General features: G+C 34.9%; 2 protein-coding genes and 1 pseudogene across 2 annotated transcripts; 1 reads left to right on the top strand and 2 right to left on the bottom strand.

The window, feature by feature from the left end:
* Positions 1-576: 576 nt before the first annotated feature.
* Positions 577-4,952, bottom strand: LOC133782891 (cysteine-rich receptor-like protein kinase 10; annotated as a pseudogene).
* Positions 4,953-6,508: 1,556 nt separating this feature from the next.
* On the bottom strand, positions 6,509-8,255 carry LOC133785807 (uncharacterized). The gene is made up of 2 exons (XM_062225022.1): positions 8,144-8,255; positions 6,509-7,956 (listed from the first exon to the last, which is right to left on the bottom strand). The coding sequence occupies exons 1-2, from the start codon at positions 8,253-8,255 to the stop codon at positions 6,509-6,511; spliced, it is 1,560 nt and encodes a 519-aa protein (XP_062081006.1).
* Positions 8,256-8,347: 92 nt separating this feature from the next.
* LOC133785806 (uncharacterized) lies at positions 8,348-14,964 on the top strand. The gene is made up of 6 exons (XM_062225021.1): positions 8,348-8,374; positions 9,470-9,677; positions 10,361-10,442; positions 10,597-10,666; positions 11,443-11,622; positions 14,801-14,964. The coding sequence occupies exons 1-5, from the start codon at positions 8,348-8,350 to the stop codon at positions 11,506-11,508; spliced, it is 453 nt and encodes a 150-aa protein (XP_062081005.1). The 3' UTR covers positions 11,509-11,622; positions 14,801-14,964.
* Positions 14,965-25,086: the final 10,122 nt, after the last annotated feature.

Genomic DNA, 25,086 nt, shown 5'->3' with positions numbered 1-25,086 from the left:
TCAAACATGCATCTGAAATTGACTTTGCTCATTACACACGATATTGTAGGGCTTTCAATAAGCTTTCTAGCATCACCAACAACATGTAAATCAGATATGTGAGTAGGGAGATATATTCAAAATATCGAAACTATCTCAGATTCAAAATATCTAAGATTGTTTTATTAAGTTTGAATTGTCATTAATCTTATCCAATGATAATATTTCAAATAAATTTTAAAATATATCTCAAATATTCATGTAATATATAGCAACCTCAAAAATTCTACAAACCACACATAAAATGAACTAAAAATATATATAAAAAAAGCTTTAAAATAACTAATCCTAAAATGTAACCTAAATCTATCTCATGAGTTATATGTAAACATATATGTTCTTACATTTTTCAACAATAATATTGATGGTTTCGATTTAAAGGAGTGAAAGATGTATAGTGATTTTTTTTAAAAGAACCATCGCATTATTTTTCTATATATCTTTAATAATTTAGGATGTATAATATTAGTGTTGGATGCCGAACTGGTTCTTATTCACAAATCATAGACATAGCTGGATCACCATGGGATAATGGAATGATGTCTGACACCTTCTTAGACTAACTACTCAAGATTAAAAGCTAAAATCTGTTTAGGATTGCTACAACTCTCTCTTTTTATATTAAAGTTTGTTCTAGGTTTTAAAAACATTGTAAATCAGTTAGTACGTAGTACTAAGACCTATATATTGCAAATCAGTGGATAATTGTAGTATAAGCACTTTCAGCGGGGTAGCACATCGGAGATTGTAGCTTCATTGACCGAAGAAGAAGTGTCAACTGGCCGAGATTTAACTGCACTTCCATCATGGTTTTCATTTCTATTTGAAAAGGCTGGCTTTTTGGGAGTCACCATAGCTGCGTTTTCGTTCTTGAGCATTGAAGAAACTTCCAACATGGATGGCCTGTCGTTTGCATTTTCTTGTACACATAACAAAGCTATTTCCATGCATTTCGTTAACTTGCATGATGAAAGTGAGTCCTCAAGTGAAGGATCCATAAACTCCTTTCCTTTTCCAGCTTTCCACAGTTCATATGCCTGAAACCATTCCAAATATGTAACATCAGCTTTTTGAACACTAATTGAATTAGCTAATTAATAAGAAAAAGAAAACATTGGTTGAATATAACTTATTACATATTCGAGGAGGTTCATATCTTCATTTAAACCATAAAGAAGGGCATATCTTTTGCCACTTATGATCTGAAGAAGTAGTACTCCAAAGCTATAAACATCTGATTTGGTGGAATATAAACCTTGCTTAGCATATTCTGGTGGAATGTAGCCGCTGCATTTCATGGTTTATGACACAATTAATGGGAATAGAATAGAATTATGAAGTGAGTTAAAGATAATGCTAGATAGAAGAAGTTTTATTGAGAGGCTTACTATGTTCCAACGATGCGGCTTGTGTTTGCTTCAAGTCCATCTTCTGTAAAAATTCTAGCCATACCAAAATCTGATATCTTAGGCTTCATCTCATTATCAAGTAATATGTTGCTTGCTTTCAAGTCTCGATGTATTATTGTCAATCTTGAGTATTCTTGTCGATAAAGAAGCCCTTGGGTAACTCCTTCAATGATGTCTACGCGCTTTTTCCAATCCAAGACATACTTTCTAAGAGGATCTACAGATATACAATTTTATTGAAATATTAAACTTATTTATTATGGTTAGTTTCTAGAATTTTTATGAATTTAGAGTTTCTAGTGTCTTCATTTATTTACTAGAGTTTCTAGAATGTTCGTGTATTTACTAAAGGTTGTTGAGTGTTTAGTATTCTAGAATTCTCCTTTCTTTGTTAATATATAATAATTATCTAGAATAATCTACTAGCTAATAATTTAATTATATTTCTAGAAAGGTTCATAGAGTCCTATAAAGAGAGATGTAGTCTCACTATTTTTTATCATGTCAAAAACACAAGTTGAATTCTATAATAGAAGCATCTTCCATGATAATATTATCTCTCATATAAACCTTTGTTTTCAACAAAGACTTCAAGTTATCTCTCATATTCATCTTAGTTTTCAACAAATTTATCATTAATGATCAGCATATGGTTTATAGGGACAACAAAAATCTGTTGCTATGACCACTATTTCCTGTAGTGACAAGAACTAGCATTTGCAGAAATTAACAGTTTTTCCATGTTGGACCACTAATGTTGCATTGTTTTATACTTAACTGAGACTGTTTAATACTAAAATTAAGAGCAAGGAAAGATGGCAGACCAAATAGGTACAAGTCCAAGCTCTTATTTGGCATGTACTCATAGATTAGCATTTGTTCATCTAGTTCAATGCAGAATCCCATAACTCGGACAAGATTAACATGCTGAAGTTTCGCTGTGAGTACAACTTCATTCTTAAATTCCTCGAATCCTTGGGTGGAAGCAGCTGACAGTTTTTTAACTGCTATTTCTTGTCCATTTGAAAGCACACCCTAGCAAATAGACACTCAGTAATCGATATGGAAGTACTTTATATGTTTTCTTTGTAATACAATAATGTTGGTTACTTGGTTGTTTAAAAAACAAATGTCAATATTGATGAAAACTGACCTTATAAACAGGACCATATCCACCTTCTCCAAGCTTATTTTCAACTGAAAATCCCTCTGTAGCAGCCTCAACATCAGCGAGGCGAAACACTCGGAGATTAGGAGCATTGCTACTAAAATCTCCTGCAGCTGCTGCACCCTTCTCTGGAAATTTTGATACTTTAACTGTTATATATAATGTCACCCCAGGTCCAAAGCAAAGATTTATAGTAAATGTTGGTTAGAAAGCTGAAAGAATGTTATTTTCACAGATAAAAATAAATAAAAAATAGGATTTCCATAAAGGTAAGAAATTTTTGTAAATATATAGTCCAAGAATATACCTTTTGATCTGAGTTTTCTCTTCAGGAAGTAATATAGCAAGGCAGCTACTATAAAAACAGTAGTAGCTGTTGATGTTAAAATGATCACTAACAATCTCCACTTGTTTTTAGTCTTTCTTCCTCCATCTTTTGCTACAAGGATAATTAATATTATCATTACGTTATAATCAGAGGAGGACGTGGACAAGTGGAAAATGATATTTTTATTTATATATTTTCTTACTTTGTAAAACTCCCTAGTTTGAACCCGCATAACAAAAATTGGGTTATATGCTATCTTTGTTGACATTTTACTGGGATTATACAGGAAATTCCATTTTTTGTCTTACCATCCAAACTTGTCTAAAGGGTTAAAACAAATTAAAAAATGCTTTTGGTTTCCCGCAAGATAACAACGAATGAAGAGTGATTGCAAATTTTACGGATATTATTGGTTAGTTTCAGCAATAGCATATACCTAACGAGAAAATTTCAACAATTTTAGTTACCCTATGAACTATGATTTCTATGAACTAGGGCCCTCTGATGTCATAATGTTTGAAAATTAGAGAAAAGGACTTGGCAAGGTCTCCAACTAGCAAGAAAATTTGTCAACCAAACACAACGGAAAAATGAAAATTATTTGTTACTTAATTTTATCTCTAAATAATTAATAAGTAAGAAAAAAAAACATAGATTCCGAGTCTTTTGCAGTGGTGTAAACATAATAAAGTTGTACAGAAAAAAGTTTGAGAAAATCTTGTAACTGAGAATTTTGGATTGTTACCTGCAAGAGAAAGCACCCAATTGTCATCATTTGCTATATGCCAGGCAACGTAACCAAGCAAATTCTTCTTCTTGGCATAAGAAACTTTAGCTTTAACAGCTTCAACATCATCAAACCCAATCCAAGTTGATCCAACAGAGAAGTAATTCACCACATAAGTATTATTATATGTTACTTGAGCATTATAACTCTTAATGTAACTTTTGATGTCCCTGTAGGTCATTGACCCATCTTCTGATATAGCTGGACCACTTGCTGGTGCTCCAATGCTGTTTTCTTTGGGATTCACCAGTTTCCAAGCATATCCATAGTAAGGCAAAGCCAAAACCAATTTGGAAGAAGATATTCCCCTACCAATCCATGAGCTGATACCACAAAATCTGTATTACTGTCGCTTGAAGGGTCGAATAGAGCAGCTTGTGCAGCAGTTGAATTCGACCACTGAGGCATGAAGTAGTCATAGGCCAAGACATGTATCCAATTCAAGTGGCTCCGGATTGAGTCCACAGGGAAAGAAGTATCTTCAACATCTGGTGAGTACTGAACCGCAGCGGTTAAGATCAGTTGTGCCTCCTGGTTAGATGAGTTGCTAGCAGCCTCAGAAGTAGCAGCATCTCGCCACTCTTTGAATAAAATTCCCATGTTTGACATGTCTGAGCTTGTGTTTGCTGAAACCCAACAAAGGTCTAGGCCTTGGAAACCATTGCGCCTGGCTAGTTTTATTGATGAGTCAATAAAAGACTTTCTGTGAGATGAATTTCTGACCATTTCTGAAAAGACCTTGTAGTCTGCATTTCCTCCTCCAATGGAGGGAAGTGTTGAGACTAAAGGGTTCTTTTGTTTGACAGTGTCTGTGAAAGTGGAGAAGTATTGTTCATTTGAAGAAGATATAGAGAGCTCATAGGAAGAAGAGTTCACATCAGCAAAAGCACAAATGAGATGAGTAAAGAGTTCAGAATTTATCTCAGAAATTGGGAACTCACTACCAGAATACCAGTACCCTCCTCTGACCCAAGATTGTGCTTTTGAATATTGGAACTTTAAAGAAAGGAAAAACAAGAAAAGAGTGATGATAATCTTGGATGCCATGAAGAGTTTGATAACTAGATATTAGTCATAGCATATTTAATTTTAGGAGATTTCGTACCATATATATATTAGGTATATTATTATATTGCAAGTCAACAAGTTAAAAGACTTGTAATTCAAATCAATTGTATAAACAATTCAAATATGAACACAGAGGATATTTCAGGAAGATCATACTTTATGATGTTTATATCTCCCATACATTATAAAGTTAAAAAAAATGAAGATGACATCTAGACAAAGCCAACGAATTGCAAAAATATCCTCACTCACTATTACGTCATTTAATGCGAGGGCGAGCCAAAAAGCAGCCGGCAAATTAATTTCTTGGGTCGTGCGTAGATAAAGTATTTACACGCATATTGACCATTTCAAACTAATTGAAAGTTAGTTAACTACTCTTACTCAATCAATTTCACAATGAATTAATGAAATTAAAATCAGATTTGAATTATAATCAAGTGCAAGAAAAGATAAAAATGACACAATTATTTTTACATGGTTCAGCCATGATTTCTCACAACTTACTCCATGGGACCTTGTCCAGAGGTGAAGCAAATTCACTAAAATAATCAGAGTTATTACAATTACAAACAACAAAATCTCAAATTAAAACTCCTTTCTAATTTGATTTATAATCAATAAACAACTCCCTATTTTGTGAAAGCCTTCAAGCTATACCAGCCTCCCACTGGTTTTGAACGTGGCTGGACTCCCTCCAGCTATTGCTCAAGCTCTCCTTGAGACTTGTCTTGAAATCCCTTCAAGGTTTACACCAGAAATCTACAGATAAATGGTGAGGAATCACCAAAACGCCATAGGCAATGAACAATGAAGCATCAAGAGCTTCAGACCTTTTACAGAGTGTGTTTCTTGGAGAAGACACTTTTTGGCTGCACAAAAAGGTAAGGGAAAAACAAAACAAACGAATATTTATGCTAGGGCTAAAAATAGAAAACCAGCTAAGCAAGACATATGCTGAAAATAGAAATCATGTGCTACTGGGCTTTTAGTGTTATTACATGGAAACAATGTTTAAACATGAAAAACAATGCACGACAAAAATAACAATTACAAACTCCCCCTTTGGCATGCATATGAACAGTGAACTGATTTATATTTTTAGCACACAAAGCTGACAAGAAATAACAGCAGACGGATTTGATAATAGCAACTAACTACTTTAGATAAATTGTCATATCAGGATACCAATAACAAAACCACCTGCTCAAAATACAATCAGATACTAACAAAGAGAATTCAAAAGCAGCAAGTAGTAAAAATAGTTCAAGCTCAGCTAAAAGGACAACAGACAATGTTAGATAACAAAAGAGAATCTAAAGAAACTCCCCCTCAATGTTCAGAGGGCATGCCAAAGCTGAACCACAACTACTAGGAGGAAGAAGGTGGCTTCTTCTTCTTGCGACGCTTGAGGGTGCCCGGCGGCACAAAAAATTCCCCCTGAGGGGAAGCGGTAGAAGGCACGGACTGGGTGACAGCAGGGCGGGAACCAGTGGCAGTAGTACTAGGGACTTGCTCCCCCTGAGATGGCGGTGCTTCCTCAAAAAAGTCATCAGCAGCAGAGGACGGAACTGAGAGAGGAGGTAGACCAAGGTGACTAAGAACTGTAGACTGAAATGATTGATTCTGAGCTTGGGCCAATCGGAACTCAGATTTGAAGGACCGAAACTCAGTGATGAGAGAATGAATCCAGCCAAACAAGCGATACTTCATGAGGATGGTTTGACACCCAAAGAAGAGGCAGCCATAGGGTCCTTGACTGAGAGACCTTTCTTCTTAGCCTTGGACCTAGTGGAGGCCAAGTTGATGGCCTTGAGAGAGAGTCGGGTGTCCAGGCTTTTGGAGGGGACAGCAGAGAAACAGTGATCCATGCGTTGAATCAAACAAGGCAGGGGCAACATCCTAGAGACCCCAGGCCACATGGCAACCTCCAATATAACCTGAAACAGACAACGAGGTAAACTGATAGACTGGCAAGTACCCACAGCAAAGAGAAAGCGAGCCAGATCAGCCCCAACTGTGGACTTGTGAGCAGTAGGCTGCCAATTGAATATGGCAACCACATGCAAAATGCGGTAGAGAGGGGTCAGTTCAGCAATAAGAACCGCATTCGAAGTGGGCCAAGTCGAAGAAGGGTTGCCAGTGAGAGTGCAAGCAACCACATCCATGTCCGGATTAAACTCAGCAGAGAATGTAGGTGCATCAAGCAAGGGCAGGTGTAAACATTCTGCAATAACCGATGGAGTAAACGGAATCCAATTGCCACGCAAAAACACTTTCCCAAAATTTTCATGAATCGGATCAATAACATCAGCAGAAAGGTTAGAATAAAATTCATGAACCAAAGATGGACACGGTACACGCAGAGTAGACACAAACTCTTTCCACCCATGAAACTCAATAATGTCATACAAGCCCAAAGAGGTAAACTCCGTGGAATCCAACAATCGTTCAGGCAGCAATTTTCGCAAAGAAATAGTCTCAATGAACCATTTTTTATAGGTGTAATTCAGAAAGATTGTACCTTTAGATGATGAGGAGGCAGAAGCCTTGCCTTTGAAGAACCAAAAGGAAGACAGGGCCTTTGGTGCAGGTGGGGGCACGAACTTGGGCTTCTTGGCAGGACGCGATGGATGCGGAGAGTCCGGAGTGGACTCGGGCACGACAATGGGAGAGGGCTTCCGTTTGCGAGCCAACGTCTTGACCCGACCAGGAGACTTGGGCTGGGCAGAGGGAATGGCAGGGAGTGAGTGGCGGGTGCGGGTACGAGAGGCGATGCCAGTGGGGTTGGGTGGAAGAGAGGGGGCACGGGGAGGTGGAGAGGGAGGACAGGGAGGAGGGGAGGGCTCACGGGGAGGAGAAGGGATAGCCGAGATTTTGGGTGGAGGGGAGGGTTCATGGGTGGGTGGGTCGAGAGTTGGGGGCGGAGGAGAGGGTTCACAGGGAGGGTCGATATTTTGGGGCAGAGGAAGATGTGTTTCAGGGAGGATGGGGTTTGGGTAAGTGAGGGCTGGGTGGTCAGGAGAGGGAGGGGCGGAGGATTCAAGAGACGGAGTGGGGAGTCGATTACGATGGCGAAGGGCGTAGAGGCGGTTGGCATTTGGAATCGGCAACGGAGAGGGAAGGGAAGAGACAGCTTGGGGAGAGGGGAAAAAAACTGAGACAAATAAAAGTGATGAATTTTTTTTTAAAAAAAATTATATATATAAAAAAAAAACGACAAAGAACATACATTATATATATTATTTAATTTTTTTTTAACTTTGTGATTTGAAATTTTTTTTTGTATATTATATATATATATTTTAAAAAAAGTAAAACTGCTTGGACACTAGAGAACAAACAGAATTTGAAATATTTGAAGAGAGAACAAATAGCATGAAACGAAACACAATATAAACAGAGATAAACATCAACTGAAAAGACACAAAGCAAAATGAAAGACTTTCTACACATTGTTGAAACAGACATATAGCATGTTGTAACATAGACCTGACAGATGCAAAAGTGAGCCTTAGTAAGACACAAAGTCGATCTCAGCAAGACAGATGCAGAGAAAGTCAATCTCCATTTGTGTGTGAAGTGTCCTCATGAGCTGCCTGCTATAGAAGTACCAGGTAAACTCGCCCTCAAAAATATTATTAATTTTTGTATATTTTACTTTTTTTTTTTGTATTTTTTTGTATTTTGTTTTTTTTTTAAATCCCCTCAACAATTACCAAGTAGAGAGCCAAGCATATAGGTAGCCCTCTCCACGGGAACACAGTCCTAGGTGAAGGAGCAAACTACACAGAGCAAAGTGACCCAATGGTAGCTTTTACACTAAAACATAAGGCACCCCTAATAAGGGAGACAATTCAATGCAATAACCAAGACTGAGAAGACAAGCATCAAGTAAGACTACTACTGAGCATAAGCAAGCCTACATCACTTCAAGACATATGACTGTGAAAATCAAGTTGAAGAAAGACTCGCACATGTAGATAATCAAGTTAGAAGATGAAATCTCAACCTATATTGCTTATTTTCAAATGCCACATGTGATCACTCAAACATACAAACTCCTATTGACTTTCTCAAGTGAACAAAAGTTTGGGAACTCAAAGCCTTTATAAACAAACACTACTACAAAATACCCTTTACGGGACACTTTTTTAGGACATGCACATAAATGCAAGTCCTTAAAAATATTTATGGAGTTTTTAGGACACTCATTGAGAGTCCTGAAAAAACATAATATAGGACTCGCAATGAGTGTCCTAAAAAAATATGCGAGTCCTAAAAAACTATGGGCTAAAAAATGAGTGTTTTACTTAACAATTTTAAGGACTTGCTTTGGGAGTCCTTAATACTCTTTAAGGACTCGCTTTGCGAGTCTTAAAAACACATTGGCGAGTCCTAAAAACACATTGGCTGAAAAATTAGTAATTGTGACTTTTAAAGACTCGCTTTGCGAGTCCTAAAAAAGTATTAAAGACTCTCAAAGCAAGTCCTTAAAATATTTTGTAAAGAAGCATAAAAACACTATTTCTTTCGAAAATATAGGATAAAAGGGATTTATTTTAGTCTCACCCAAGATATTTTTAATTTAAATAAAAAAAATTATGTTAACTAAAATAGAATTTATATATTAGAAATCTAATCCCTAATATACCACTAATGGATTGTAGCCGCAGACCCTCACCCTCACTCTCGAGATCTCCGTCGACGCACCCCTCACCCTCGATCTCTCTGTCGCCGCACCCTCACCCTCCCTCTCGATCTCTCCGTCGCCGCCTCTACCTCAGCCAGCCGATTGTAGCCGCACCGCCACCGTCGCCGACCGAATAGCACAGGCAGAAGGGACGATTCGCACGGAGCGAAGAGCACAGGCCGAAGGTATTAATCAATAATAATTTCCATTGCCAATAATAATAATAAAAAGGAAAAAAAATCAACCTAAGTTCTTGATATCTAAGCCAAGTGAAGTTGTTCAATATTAGTAGAAATGATGAAAATGAAAGAAAAATCAAGTCTGTCAACTTTTATTTTCTCATTTCTTTCTGGATATGATGCATGCTGGTTAATTGTATTTATGTATTTACATATTTTATAAAGATCATTGAGTCATTGCCTCGTTTGTTTGAACTTCGAACCATATTATTTTAGTTTGTGCTTTCATTCTATTGTAGATTGTGTGTATCTGGGTCTGGTTTTTCTGACCAATTTGAGTGTTGTTGATTTGTCTGGATTTTTTTGTACATATGTTTTTTTTTCTGTTCATTGGGTGATATCAAATAAAAGAAAGCTCGTGATTTTATTTTATTGTTCATCGGGGTGTATCACGGGATCCGTTTATTTCATTTATTTTGTTTTTCTGATGCATTCTTTCTGCCTGACCATTCAAGTAACGAAAATAGCATTTATAATTTATTCCATTGTTTGACGAAGTTTAAATATATTTGCGTAAATTGGTAAGCAGTGAATAAATTTTGCAACTTCAGAAAGTAGACCAATGTTATTCAGATTCTATATATATATATATATATTCATATAAATGGGGTGATAGTCTATAAAACCAGAGCTCACTGTGCAAGCTGAGCCAATCATGGACCCTTATGGCCCTTCTATAGTTGATGAAAATTTGGAAGCTATAGTGGTCAGGTTAGTTTTGGATTAACTTCTTTTTTGGGACATTTCATTGAAATTTATACATGATGATAAGTATTATGATCTGGCCATTAAACTGGTTTTTCAAGTGGATTAGTTGAATTTTGTTTGATTAATGAGCCAGAAGAAGAAAAGTTGGTTATGGCAGTAAGGAGACTTTACCAGGTGGAGTTTCAGTCAATAAAAAGAGAGTTGAAAAAGGGCTTTCACAACTAAAGGTTTTCACTTTGTTTCTTTCTACTCTCTTCTGATTTTGGATTATCAAACCCAGTTTTAGATATTATTCAATTATGGAAGTTTATGGAACTAATAATAAACTATATTATATAATATAATCTCTTATACTATAACAAGCTCCCCTTTCTCCTTCAAGCAAGAGATGTTGGTCTCATTCTCACTTTCGTCTTGAATAGTCTTTTATTTTTGTCTTTGGAAAGCAATTAATGTATGTATGCTAATATATAATATATTAAAAGCTACATGTGAGGATATATAATGATAACTTCCATGTCTAATTTCAGTAGCTCTAGTAATTAATAATCTCCAAAAAGGCCCGTCGGCAACATCATTCAATTCCTGTTATGTATAATTCATCCCAATAAGGTTAATTAATTTCTCAATATATATATATATGTTTGCATAGCATGTTATATAGCTTGGTTCTTAGCAAAAATGGCATATATATGCATGCCTCTCCCCCTTGTGGTATTGAGGGTAATCAAATACTATCGATCAGATCATCACACTCTTCTTTGTATAGATTATTGAGTGGAACATCATCTATACCACTCATTAATATTAGTTTATGTAGCTATATATAGTTAATTAATTAGGAGACTCTAGCTATATACATGATATGTTTCTTGAATTTGGTTTGTCTTGTTCATGCAGCTTCTAATTGATGATAACTTATTATTACAGTAACATAATTGCTGGTCCCTTTTGTGTGTTTATAATTTGTTTTTATTTGCATATTGTAATGTGGTACTGACAGCTTAAAACAATGGCCATGAGTACTTATCCCCAAAAAAATCAGAGCTCTATCTCGCCGTTCTCCTGACTCCGCTACTCTCTCCATTTCGCTGTCATCTCTTGGTTTTCCGAGGTACTCTTGCTCGTCTTTGGTGTGCGTGGCGTCGTCTCCGGTGGTGGCTGTTCTCTCTTCTTGTTAAAGGTTTGGCTGTTCTTGGACTTAGTGTTACAAATAGCATTTATTTATACTATGTACATTTGCTTTTGTTGATTTGTTTATACTATCTAATATTTTACAAATTTTTAGTAACGTACTTTATTAGAATATATAAAGCTGCTAATGTTTCCATTTGCACAAGTGTGGAGGTTGTGCAACTATTGAAATTGGTTTTGCAGCTTTTGAATTTCAAAGCTGGGATGGTTAGTTTTTATCTATTTAAAATAGTATAGATTTGTTAAGGATTAATATATATGTAATCACTGTAACTTTGTGATTTGGAGAGGGCTATACAAGGGTCCCGTTATTAGAACTGGAGAATTTCTTTTTTTGATGTTCTTTACATTTTAGTCAAATTTGTTTACTTGATAGGTGTACGAGTTTATATAAGAGTCTTGCTAGGAAGTTGCAAGGAAGAGTATATATTTGAGAGTTATATATTGAGAATCCAATTAAAAGAAAGTGGAAAGGATCAATGAGAGAAGTTGACCGTTGTTTTCATTTGGTTTCAGTTTAATTTAAGAGTTTGGTCAAAGTATGTAGTTCACTAGTTGCTCCTGGGCCTTTTAAACAAAAAAATCTTAGTAGCTCCTGGACCTTTTAAACAAAATATCATATGGAGCGTTGTTATATAGGCACCAGTAGTGGTTGGTGTCTAACACCACGACATTTTGATGGGTACAATTTACTAGCAGATCATATGTATTTTATTCTAAATAAAAAAAGCTCTTAAAAGTGTTCATTAGACAAATGATAGTTGATACAAGGGTGACATGTAAAAGAATATACAAGTATGTATGCATATATTTGTTGTGTTGATTTTAACCGTTTTAAAAGAGCATGTCAACATCTGACATTTTTCTTTTTTTATAATGTTGATTAAAATGAATAGGTTAATATTTTGATTGGTCTTAAAGCATTGGATTGGTAGTTAATTGCAAGAGGTATGTTGCATTTGATTTAGTTTTAAAAAATTTCAATATTTTATAATTTTGAATGATAACTGTACTATTTTAGTGGAGTTTGAATATCTTAGACATTCATCCGTAGTGAAGTAGGTTCTGGGAATTCTGTGTGTTGCGGTGATAACGGAAGATTGAGAACTTGCATGTCTTAGTGAAGTAGGTTCTGAGAATTTTGTGTGCTGCGGTGATATATGGATGAAAACCTGTGTGTTGTTTGATTTGATTGACATGTTGGTGTTGATTGTGACAAATGTCTAGGCTAGTAAATTAGGGGATATGTTGTCCAATTTTCTATAAATTTTTTTGTACTTAGTTTTGTGTGGAAATATAAAAAGGATGACTGCCACAATGATAAATTTGTGATCTGGATATTTAACATTTGAACCCTCATATGAACTTGGTTATCAAAATAATTTTTGATCCCCTCTTATGAATGCTCAGCGTGCCCTCTTTAATCATTGAAATGAATAAAGTATATGTTGCACTTGTTTAGTTTCACAACGGGTACAGATCTAAAAGCTCACTATGTACAGATCTAAAAGCTCACTATGTTCTTAAAAAGACAAAGATAAGCAAATAAGTTGTCCCATCAAAAATTAAAATCACACAACTGCATTAGGCCAACATAAGTGACATTTTGTGTTTACTTTCTTGAATCATCCGTGTATTTACAATGCATGGTATTTTTCCTTTTCATGGAAGATATATATATATATATATATATATTGTTGTTGAATTTGTATTATGGACTTATATAAACTTTATGCTGATGAATTTAACATTAAATAAAAAACTATCAATAATATTTCTTTTTTAAAATTTACATTAATATCTCAGTTGACTGGTCTTTGTAGCACCTTAATTTGACTTCCATAATAGCAGCTATTTGCCTGGCCTAATTTAGCTTTGGTCTCTAGATATGTCTCAAATAATTTTGATGTACTTTTGCCTCGTCTGTTACCAAACATTGGTCCCAAAACAATTACTTTATTTATTAAGTTGGATTTGTGTAATTAAAACAATATTCAATCATGTCAATAATAATATTGGTTAAAAGCATTTTAAAAGTAGTCCCAATATAATAGGTGAACTTTTAGGGGAGTGGTCCAGTAAATTAATTCAAAAAATTTATGTAATGGTTGGCTCAAGTAAATGTATACCAAAAAAAAAAGTATGGTCCAACTTTACTACATCACCAGCTTTGTATAAATAATTTGGTTATTGCATTTTTATGACTATTTTATACAATAAAATAAATTAGTTGCTTCAGACAATTAAAGGATCCCCTCCTATAGAATTAGAACAACGTTAATCAAAGATTAGATTTAATAATTGGTTAACTTTTGTGAGTCACTTTTGAGTAATTGATTATATACTAATCCCTATAATATACTAATACAACATATTGAATAAAATGATGATAATTTCTATGTTTTGTTGTTTCATGAGAAATGAGAATCCAAACTTTTTAGATAACGTGACAAATTGTGTGATGTTCAACCAAATATTAATATATCATATGAAGTTTAGTACTCATCTTGTCCGTGAGCTTTGCTATTTTAATTGTCACATCAGTTTTGGTATCAATATATATATATATATATATATATTAATCAAACTTCCTCAAATATGTCTCAAGACATTTTTTATGCTTAGATTGATAAATATCTTTATTTTGGCTCACTTGTTAATATGAATATATATATATATATAAATTTTCATGTTATAACAAATATTTCAGGAATGATTTGTGTGTGGTTTAGACATTTTGTGAGGTATTTTGATTGATCATGAGCAAATATTAGTGAGCAGAATAAGTTGATTGTATATTTGCTAATGTGCTATGAATGATTAGTAATTTGGTTTATTAATGTCTATGTGATTTGATAAACTAACTAGCTTGAGCACTTTTAAATTGAGACTAACAGATATGTATTCCTTAGTTTAAAGAACTAAGACTAACTACTTAAGCCATGAGAAAGTGTCGATATTCTTAGCTGTACAAGGGTCTTGTTTTTAGAACTTGAGAATTTCTTATTTTGATGTTCTTTACATTTTAGTCAAATTTGCTTTACTTGATAAGAAACATTGAGGGGAACTATGATATATGAGTGGTTGAAATGACCATGGCTATATATGCTTTGAATTTATTACCACTAATATAATTATAATTAAATTTTTTTTTTTTTTTTTTTCAGTTCACCTTCGACAAGTCATATACTACTCAAGAAATCGATGAAGTTAGAGAAGAATGGGCAATGTTATTTTTACATTTGGTTAGAGCAAAATGAATGATGTTATAGCTAGCTAATTACAATACATGTTTAGAAATTTTAAATTTATTTCGTAAAATTTTTTGCCATTTTTTTAGTATTTTCTTTTCAAATTCTTTTGATACATATTCGACACTCAAATGGATATGTATATTTTTAAATCAAAATTAAAATTGTAGCTGTATTTTTTTTTAAAAAAAATTACTTTTAAGGTCATGCAAAGCGAGTCCTAAAAAATTACCCGCGAGTCCTAAAAAATTACTTAAAGGCACTCAATCCGATTTTTTAGGACTAGTATTGCGAGTCCTAAAAACATTTTTTTAGGACTCGCGTTGCGAGTCTTAAAAAGTTACTTAAAGGTACTCAACTAGATTTTTTAGGACTCGCAAAGATTTTTCAGGACTAGCATTGCGAGTCCTAAAAAGTTACTTAAAGACACTCAACCAGATTTTTTAGGACTTGCATTGCGAGTCCTAAAAACATTCTTTTAGGACTCGCAAAGCGAGTCCTAAAAACTTAATTAAAGGCACTCAACCAAATTTTTTAGGACTCGCAACAATTTTTCAGGACTCGCATTGCGAGTCCTAAAAAGTTACTTAAAGACACTCAACCAGATTTTTTAGGACTTGCATTGCGAGTCCTAAAAACATTCTTTTAGGACTCGTATTGAGAGTCCTAAAAAACCTTAGTTTTTAAGGCTCTCAAATAGAGGACTCGCGCCCCGCGAGTCTTAAAAATTTTTTTAGGACTCGCAATGCTAGTCCTAAAAAACCCTTTTTGTAGTAGTGAAATCAGCAAGTTGACTTTTAGATGCAACATGAGATAAGACAATAAGTTTAGACTCAACTAACTCACGAAGAAAGTGGTGGCGGATATCAATGTGCTTGGTACGAGAATGTTGGACAGGGTTTTTGGAGAGATTGATGGCACTGGTATTGTCGCAATAGATGGTCAGGGTGTCAAGACAGAGGCCATAATCACACAACATTTGTTTCATCCAAAGAAGTTGAGTGCAACAACTTCCTGTCGCTATGTACTCCGCTTCAACAGTGGAAAGCGAGATGGAGTTTTGCTTTTTGCTGTGCCAAGAGACCAGGTTGTTCCCCACATAAAAATAGCCACCTGAAGTGCTTTTCCAATCATCAAGGTTACTTTCCCAATCTGAGTCACTAAATCCAACCAAAGAAAGATTTGTATCACATGAGTACCAAACACCAAAGTCAGTGGTACCAGCCAGGTATTTAGAATTCTTTTTGCAGCAGTAAGATGCAGTTCAGTGGGGGCAGGTTGATATCTAGCACAAACCCCAACACTAAAACAAATATCAGGACGACTAGCAATAATGTAGAGTAAACTACCTATCATACTTCTATACAGTGTTGCATCAACCTTTTTACCTGTTTCGTCTCTGATTAATTTGGCAGTGGTGCCCATAGGAGTGCGAGCATGTTTTGCATTCTCTAAACCAAACTTTTTGAGCATATTTTTGGCATATTTAAATTGAGACAAGAAAATGTCATTTTCTAGTTGTTTGATTTGTAAACCAAGAAAGTAACTTAGTTCACCAACCATGCTCATTTCAAATTCCTTTGTCATTAGTTGAACAAAGGAGAGAGTGTGTGCCTCACAAGTGGATCCAAAAACTATGTCATCTACATAGATTTAGGCACAAACAATACCGGGATTCAGAGGTTTAATAAACAAAGTTTGATCAGCATTACCTCTAGTATACCCATTATCAAGCAAGTAAGATGTAAGACGATCATACCATGACCGAGGGGCTTGCTTAAGCCCATACAATGCCTTGTTCAGTTTGTAGACATAATCTCCATGATGAGGATCCTCAAATCCAGGAGGCTGCGACACATAAGCCTCTTCCACAAGGATGCCATTCAAGAAAGCACTCTTGACATCCATTTGATACAACTTGAACTTCATGTAACATGCCACAGCCAACAAGAGTCTTATGGATTCCAATCTAGCCACTGGAGCAAATGTTTCCTCAAAGTCTACTCCCTCAATCTGAGTATACCCTTGAGCGACTAATCTGGCCTTGTTGTGCACCACATTTCCCACTTCATCAGTCTTATTTCTGAATATCCACCTAGTGACAATGATGTTAGCACCCAAAGGACGAGGAACAAGAGTCCATACTTCATTTCTCTCAAATTGATGAACTTCATCTTGCATGGCAGATATAAAGTTCTCATCTTTAAGGGCATCCTTGACTGATTTAGGCTCCACTGAAGAAAGATAACAAGCATTAGCAATTTCGTTTGCTAGTTTCTTTCTAGTCACCATCACCTCATTTGGATTGCCTATAATGGAGGATAGAGGATGAACTTTGGGTATCCATGTGGGTGGTCCCTTCTTCTGATGAATTTTTAAATCAGAGGAAGCAATATTTTCTGGAATGGAAGACACATCGGAAGCCTCAGATGTTTCAGTGGTAGAATCAATCTCCTCAATTTTAGATCCACTTGGTTCATCTGTAGTTTGCAATGCAACATGCAGAATGGATGTGTCAACAAGAATGTGGATTTCTTCTTCTTCTGAGTAACTAGAAAAGTCTTCTAAGTCACTAAACACAACATTGATGGATTCCATGACAACTTGGGTTCTCATGTTGTATATTCTGTAGGCACGACTGTTTGTAGAGTACCCCAAAAACACTCCTTCATCACTCTTGGAATCAAACTTACCAAGATTTTCTCTATCATTGAGAATGAAGCACTTGCAACCAAGCACATGAAGATAAGCCAAATTTGGTGTTCTGCCTTTCCACAACTCATAAGAGGTTTGTTTAGTACCAGGACGAAGATGCACTCTATTGCTAATGTAGCAAGCAGTATTCACCGCTTCATCCCAAAGTCTCTTGGATAATTTCTTGGCATTCAGCATAACCCGAGCCATCTCTTGAAGAGTCTGATTTTTCCTCTCCACAACCCCATTCTGCTGAGGAGTTTTCATCGCTGAGAACTCATGAGCTATCCCTTCTTGGTTGCAAAAATTAGCAAAGATGTTGTCCTCAAATTCCTTGCCATGGTCACTTCTAAGACGAATCACTTTCTTAACCTTTTCACCCTTTTCAGCTTGCAAAGAGAGACACAGTCCCTTGAAATTTTCAAAAGAGTCAGATTTTTCTCTATGAAATCTAACCCAAGAGAATCTAGTGTAATCATCCACGCATACCATAACATATCTTTTGCCACTCAGACTTTTTGTTTGCATAGGACCCATCAAATCAACATGAAGCAGCTCTAAAGCTTGGGAAGTTACCAGAAATTTCAAGGGAGGATGACTACTTTTGACTTGTTTACCAAGTTGACAAGGACCACACACTTTGTCTTTCAAAGGATCCAAGTTTGGAACACCTCGAGCCGCTTTTAATTTCACAAGTTTACTGAGATCTCTATAATTCATATGTCCTAACTTGTAGTGCCACAGTTCAGTTTCATCCATCTTTGCCGCATTGCACACTAAGTTAGTGCTCAAGATATAACAATTGTCATTAGATCTAATCCTTGTTAAGACATGGATTCCAGATGTTGAAACAACAGCACAGTCAGTCTTGGAGAAAAGAACCGTGCACCCTTCGTCACAAATTTGACTAACACTTATCAAGTTAGCCTTCAAACCTTCAACATAGAGTACATTTTCCAGAGGAGGTAAACCATGTAGATGTAACTTCCCTCTTACCATGATTCGACCTATGCTCCCATCACCAAAGGTGACATATCCCTTAACATAAGACAAAAGATTAGTGAGAAGATGCTTTGTTCCGGTCATATGGCGAGAACACCCACTGTCAAAGTACCACTGGTCACTGTTATAAGCTAGTAGAGAAGTATGAACCACAAGAGCCTTAGTATGAGAATTTTTCGGTCTCCACTATTTTCTTCCAACAAGAGAGACTTGAGCCTTATCTTTAGAGATGTTTATAAGACGAGACAAGTAGAAATTCAACTTGTAATATCTTGGACGAATATGACCCTTTTTTCCACAGAAATGGCATATAGGAATAAATTTTGCTGTGGCTGGAGAATTTTTTGAAGTAGCAAGAAATGAAGGGCTAATGGGAGGCACTTTTTGAGATGAACTTGGGAGATCTTTCTTTTTGATAGCCAATGGTTGATTGAAACCAACTCCATGTTTCTCTCCAGCAAACTGACCAATTCCCATCATGTTGTCAAATAAATCTTGACCAACAATGTATGTCTCAATGGTTTTATTAGCATAGTCCAGCTTTTCTTGCATTTCTTTTAGAGCAACCCTCTTCTCTTCAATGTCCAAAGTAAGAAAATCAACTTTTCCTAACAAGTTTCTCCTTTCTTCTTCGAGTTCTCCCATTTTAATCTCCAGGCTTTTAGCTTTCTTTATCACGCTAACCCATTGATTGTACATTTGTTCATAGGCAGTTTGCTGGTCCAAGTCATCCTCATCACTACACACTCCATCTGAGTCAGTGTCTGAACATGGTGTTTCTGGTGTCTTAACAGTGAAAGCAACAAAGTTTTCTTCCAAACCTGAACTTTCCTCTTCTGCAACTTTTTGATCCTCTTCATTGTCACTCCAGGTTGCTGCCAGAGCTCTCCCCTTTTTCTTCAAAGTGTTTGCACACTCAGCCTGCATATGCCCGAAGCCTTCACACTCACGACATTGAATACCCTTTGGATTTCTCTTTTCTCCCATATGAGTAGTCTTTCGAGGAAAATTAGGTGGTTTTCTTGAGTTTTCTCCTTTGAAATCATTACTGCCTTTTTTCATATTGTTCCTCAGAAACTTAGCATAATTTTTTGTGAGCAGTGCAACCTTCTCCTCATCTAAATTCTCAAGAGAATCTCCCACAAAAATATTTTCGACAACTTTGTGAGATAAAGCAACTCCACTAGAAACCCTTTTTTCTTTCTTTTCTTTGGACCACCTTTTTATAGTGAGTTCATAGTTCTGCAGTGATCCAATCAGCTCATCCAAATCAAGGGTATCAACATCATGGCATTCCTCAATGGAAGTAACTTTTGACTTGAACTTTCTAGGGAGAGCTCCGAGAACCTTTCTTACAAGCTTGGAGTCCGAATAAGTTTCACCTAGAGCAAAAGATTCATTAGTAATATCACATAATCTAGCATGAAATTCAGTGATAGACTCATCATCTCTCATAGTTAAATTTTCAAATTCAGTAGTGAGAGATCTCAATCTAGATTTTTTGACATTTTTTATTCCTTCATTTTTAGTTTGCAGCTTATCCCATGCATCCTTGGCTATTTCACAATTTGTTATAGCCTTCATTTGACTCACAGAAACTGCATTAAATATAGCATGAACTCCTTTAGAGTTCCAACTTGCCTTTTCAATCTCAACCGTAGTCCATTCTGACATGGGCTTTTGCTTAGTGTCCTCACCATCCTTGATGGTTGGTGGAGTCTAGCCGTCAACCACGGCACTCCAAACACGCTCATCCATAACTTTGAGAAAAGCTCTCATTCGAGCTTTCCAACAAGCATAGTTGGTTCCATCAAGCATGGGGGGTTTAGTAGTAGACCCGCCTTCTTTGAAGCAATCCATCAAAACAAACACAGCAACAAAAAAAAAGGCCAAGAAAATGCAGAACACAGTAGCAAAAATAACACACTCACACAGCTCCTAAGGAACCAACTCACACAAAAACTAGAGTAGAAGCAAATATTAACTAAAGACAAGCAATGATCAATACACAAGCTCTGGTACCAAATGAAAGTTAGTTAACTACTGCTACTCAATCAATTTATCAAATTAAAATCAGATTTGAATCATAATCAAGTGCAAGAAAAGATAAAAATGACATAATTATTTTTACATGGTTTAGCCATGATTTCTCACAACCTACTCCATGGGACCTTGTCCAGAGGTGAAGCAAATTCACTAAAATAATCAGAGTTATTACAATTACAAATAATAAAAACTCAAATTAAAACTCCCTTCTAATTTGATTTATAATCAACAAACAACTCCCTATTTTGTGAAAGTCTTCAAGCTACCAGCCTCCCACTGGTTTTGAACGTGGCTAGACTCCCTCCAGCTATTACTCAAGCTCCCCTTGAGACTTGTCATGAAATCCCTTCAAGGTTTACACCAGAAATATAGAGATAAATGGTGAGGAATCACCAAAACGCCATAGGCAATGAACAATGAAGCATCAAGAGTTTCAAACCTTTTACATAGTGTGTTTCTTGGAGAAGACACTTTTTGGCTGACAAAAAGGTAAGGGAAAAATGAAACAAACGAATATATATGCTAGGGCTAAAAATAGAAAACCAGCTAAGCAAGACATGTGCTGAAAATAGAAATCACGTGCTACTGGGCTTTCAGTGTTATAACATGGAAACAATGTTTAAACATGAAAAACAATGCGTGACAAAAATAACACTTACACTAATATTGCAAAAAGTGATCAATTGGGGAAATATACATACCCTCATTAATTTCGTCAAGTGAATATATATCAAAAGGTTGCCCTTGTATGTCCTCAAACCAAGTAATTATATCCCTTGAAAAAAAAAGTAATTATAGAGACCTCTTATGGTTTTTTTTAGTAAGACATGTTATTAATGGGGTATTTGCCGTATAAATAACTTATGTTTTCGGATTTAGACACTTATATACCTAATCTTTTTTTTCGACGGATTAAATACCGAACATTAAGTTTTTGTTACATCCATCACTACCAAGTCCGTTATGTGCTGACATGACTGTTGTGATGACACGTGTCTCACTACCATTCAACCACTTCATAATATTTTAAAAATATATGTAAAAAATAAAAAAAAAACTTATTTTTCTTTTTCTTTCCCTCTCTCCCCGTCTCTTTCTTTTTCTTTATTTTCTCTCTCCTTCAATTCTTCCCCCGACTTCTTCTTCTTCTTCTTCTTTGTGGTCTCTCCATATCACCCAAACCCAAAAGCTTAAATCCCAAAAATTTCCTCTCTTCAATCGTGAAAACCACAACCCCCTCTCTTTGATTTGCACTTCACCTCCGACATCTTAACCTCCTGCATCCTCGTCCATGGCAGATCCACGATGGCGGGGCTGGGCTTCAAGGAAGACCATGATGTGTTGGGTTTCAGGGACAACGATGGTTGGGCTTCAAGGACGACAATGGCGAGGCGAGGCTGGGCTTCAAGGACGACAACAGCGGGGCTAGATTGGGGTTCAGATCTACGATGAATGTTGCTAAAATTTCTTGTTGGTTATTTGCTTCAGATCTATTGGGTAAAAAAATAGATAGATGATTGTTGCTTTAAATCTGGTTTGGTTCTTTGTTGGAAATTTGTTGTTGATGAAGATGATGGTTGTTATTATCTAGTAATGGGAATTAACGTGATGAAGGGGATAAAAAAAGGAATGAAGAAAGTTTAGTTATTGTTTTTAATTAATTAGATTTTTGTATTTTAAAAAAAAAATAATTAGATTTTTCATTTAGTTTTTATTTTTATTGATTAAGTGATTTTAATTAATTACATTTTATTTTTTATTATTTTATCAATTAATAAGTTTTTTTTAAAAAAATCTAAGGTGGACCACAAATATGTTGACACATGGCATTTTTATCCGTGTGTACTATATTTAACGGAGATGTAGTGACGGATGTAACAAAAACATAACGTTCGGTATTTAATACGTCGAAAAAAATTAGGTATATAAGTGTATAAACCTGAAAACATAAGGTATTTATGCCGCAAATACCCCTTTATTAATTAAGAGGGTGGATTTTTCCTTCTACTTGGCATCCAACTATGTTTTATTGTCTATTTGATCATATTGATGGGCTACGGCTGTGTATTTTTCAACCTAACCCTTTAATTGATTTGTCCAAACTATTGCCAATTTTATTTTTGTTTCTATTGAACGAAAATATATATAAAATAAAAATATAGCAATATATATTATTATAAAAAGTGGTATCAGTGAAATTAGTGGAGATGAATATCCTCCACATTTCTCTCCACCTTCCCACGGTCTACTCTCACCACTCTTCACATACTCCACTATCTTTCCCACTTAACGTAATATAGAGTCTATAAAAAGGGAAATAAATCAGACACAAGAGAGGAGAAATGAAAACTCTGTCAAAATTGTGAGAGATATTACAATAAAAAAAAAAACAAGAGAGAAATTAAGGAAGAAATACAAAGAATTAAGATTTTCATCTCCAAGGATTTCTACAAAGTGAGTACTAAGGTTTGCCCCTATTTTCTTCTTGGTATTCCAAACATCTTTTATTTTCCAGTGATTTTTTGCTTTTGTCTTTGGTCCACTTTGACCTAGGCTTTATAAGCCACAGAAGGTCTTCAAAAGTGAGATATAGCCAAAGGGGAAATGAGAAAATCTGATTTCTCTATGACATTATGTTGTCCAGATCTCTCCTAAGATTATAATTGATTTTCATGTTGTTCATGGTCTACTTTGACCTAGGCTTTGCCAACAAAAGGTCTCTAAAAGTGAGATATAGTCATGAAAAAAATGATAAATCATAAAAATTCATATTTGGTTATGCTGTCAAAGTTTTATTAAAAAATAAATTTTGCCAAACAATAAGATCAAGAAAACAAAATTTGCCAAAATCCAATACCTCAATTGAATTTCAAAGCCGGCGCCTAAGAATGTAGAAATCTAGTTAACTAAAATGGTTGTTGATCTAATTTCTCTACTCATAGGCAACGTCCAAAAAAGAAAGTATATATGTATGCTAAAGCAATATGTTGATATGCAAAAATTTCATATATATGCGTACATATACACATGTATTCGATATACAATTGACATGGGCTACTTAAAAGAGAGAGAGACATACGTGTATTCAAAATACATTACGAAAAGAATCATATCCTCAAAATTGTCATTGTTATACATATGCCCTTGTATGAGGAGCCAGTAGTCCATCTGGTTTTGGGATATAGAAAAAAAAAAAGGCCAACATATATTAACGAATGTTATATGGATCACATCTGTAATACAATACATACCATTAAAATTCTAACCTAAACATAGACTTTATTCTTGCAAAGGATGGATTTATATGTTCTAAAGTTTTATATAAAATATTTAACATGTATATGTATATACATATAAAATAAAATAAAATGAGGTGTATTGTACATATACAAAAATATATATTTAAAAGGGGCTCACCCTAAGTATAACAAAATTGTGTGAATGCTCTGTCAAAGAATGACAGTTTATTTTATGACTCTTACTTTATCTTTGTAAGGTTATTAAATAGATTGAGAGATATAACTAATAATCAAATAATATATTAAAAAACAAAATATCTCAAATTCGAATTCAAATTTTAAGATATTTATATTATTTGATAAATCCCAAAACATAAATACAGTCACATTTTATCTCACAATTTTAAAGTAAAATTTGAATTTTAAAATAGTGATATTATCTGATATAAAATTTTAGATTTATTCCTCAAATTTTTTGGAATAATCAATTAAAATATTAGTCAAATAAACTCTTTATATATAAAACAAATTCTTGAAATAAATAAATATATATATATATAAAAAGATTTCAAGACATAAAATTGTCATGAAAAAAAAAACGACAACAATCTAAAACCATGTAAATGGTATAACTTTTTCAAATCACAAATGAGCTCATTAAAGCATCTAAAATGATAAAATTAATTTTTAATGGTATCTCAAAGAGATCTTTTACCTCAACAAAAATCCCAAAAGAGGTCTTTTACCTCAAAATTCAAAAGTGCACTAAAGTAACTTCCAAACCATATAAAATGGTATTTTAAAGAGGTATTTCACCTCAAAGCATCTCCAAAATAAGAATACCCAAATTTCAAAGTGAGTTTGTCAACTTTTAAAAAAAATTCTAAAATATCATAAATGCTCTGAACTATGCTTGACTTGATTCCTCTAAAGGATACATAGTCAACTTAGTCACTAAAACTAAGTGCAGTCACATGAACCACAAATTCTCAAAATTCTCAATATCAAACACAACTCTCAAAATTCCATAAAAGGTCCTTCACCTCGGAATTTTTTTTTTCTAACTTCCAATATATTAAATAGTTCTATGATATGGTCATCTACCGGAATTTCATAAATTTATAAAAATACCATGAATTCCTATGAATGGTCATTTACCAGAATTCTTCCACTCATTTTTCAAAATATCTATCTAGAATTACAAGTAACTTTATCCTTCGT

The sequence above is a fragment of the Humulus lupulus genome, chromosome 6 (assembly GCF_963169125.1).
Source record: "Humulus lupulus chromosome 6, drHumLupu1.1, whole genome shotgun sequence".
NCBI lineage: Eukaryota > Viridiplantae > Streptophyta > Magnoliopsida > Rosales > Cannabaceae > Humulus > Humulus lupulus.
The sequence above is the reverse complement of the archived record's forward strand: the minus strand, read 5'-3'. Positions and strand labels throughout refer to the sequence as shown.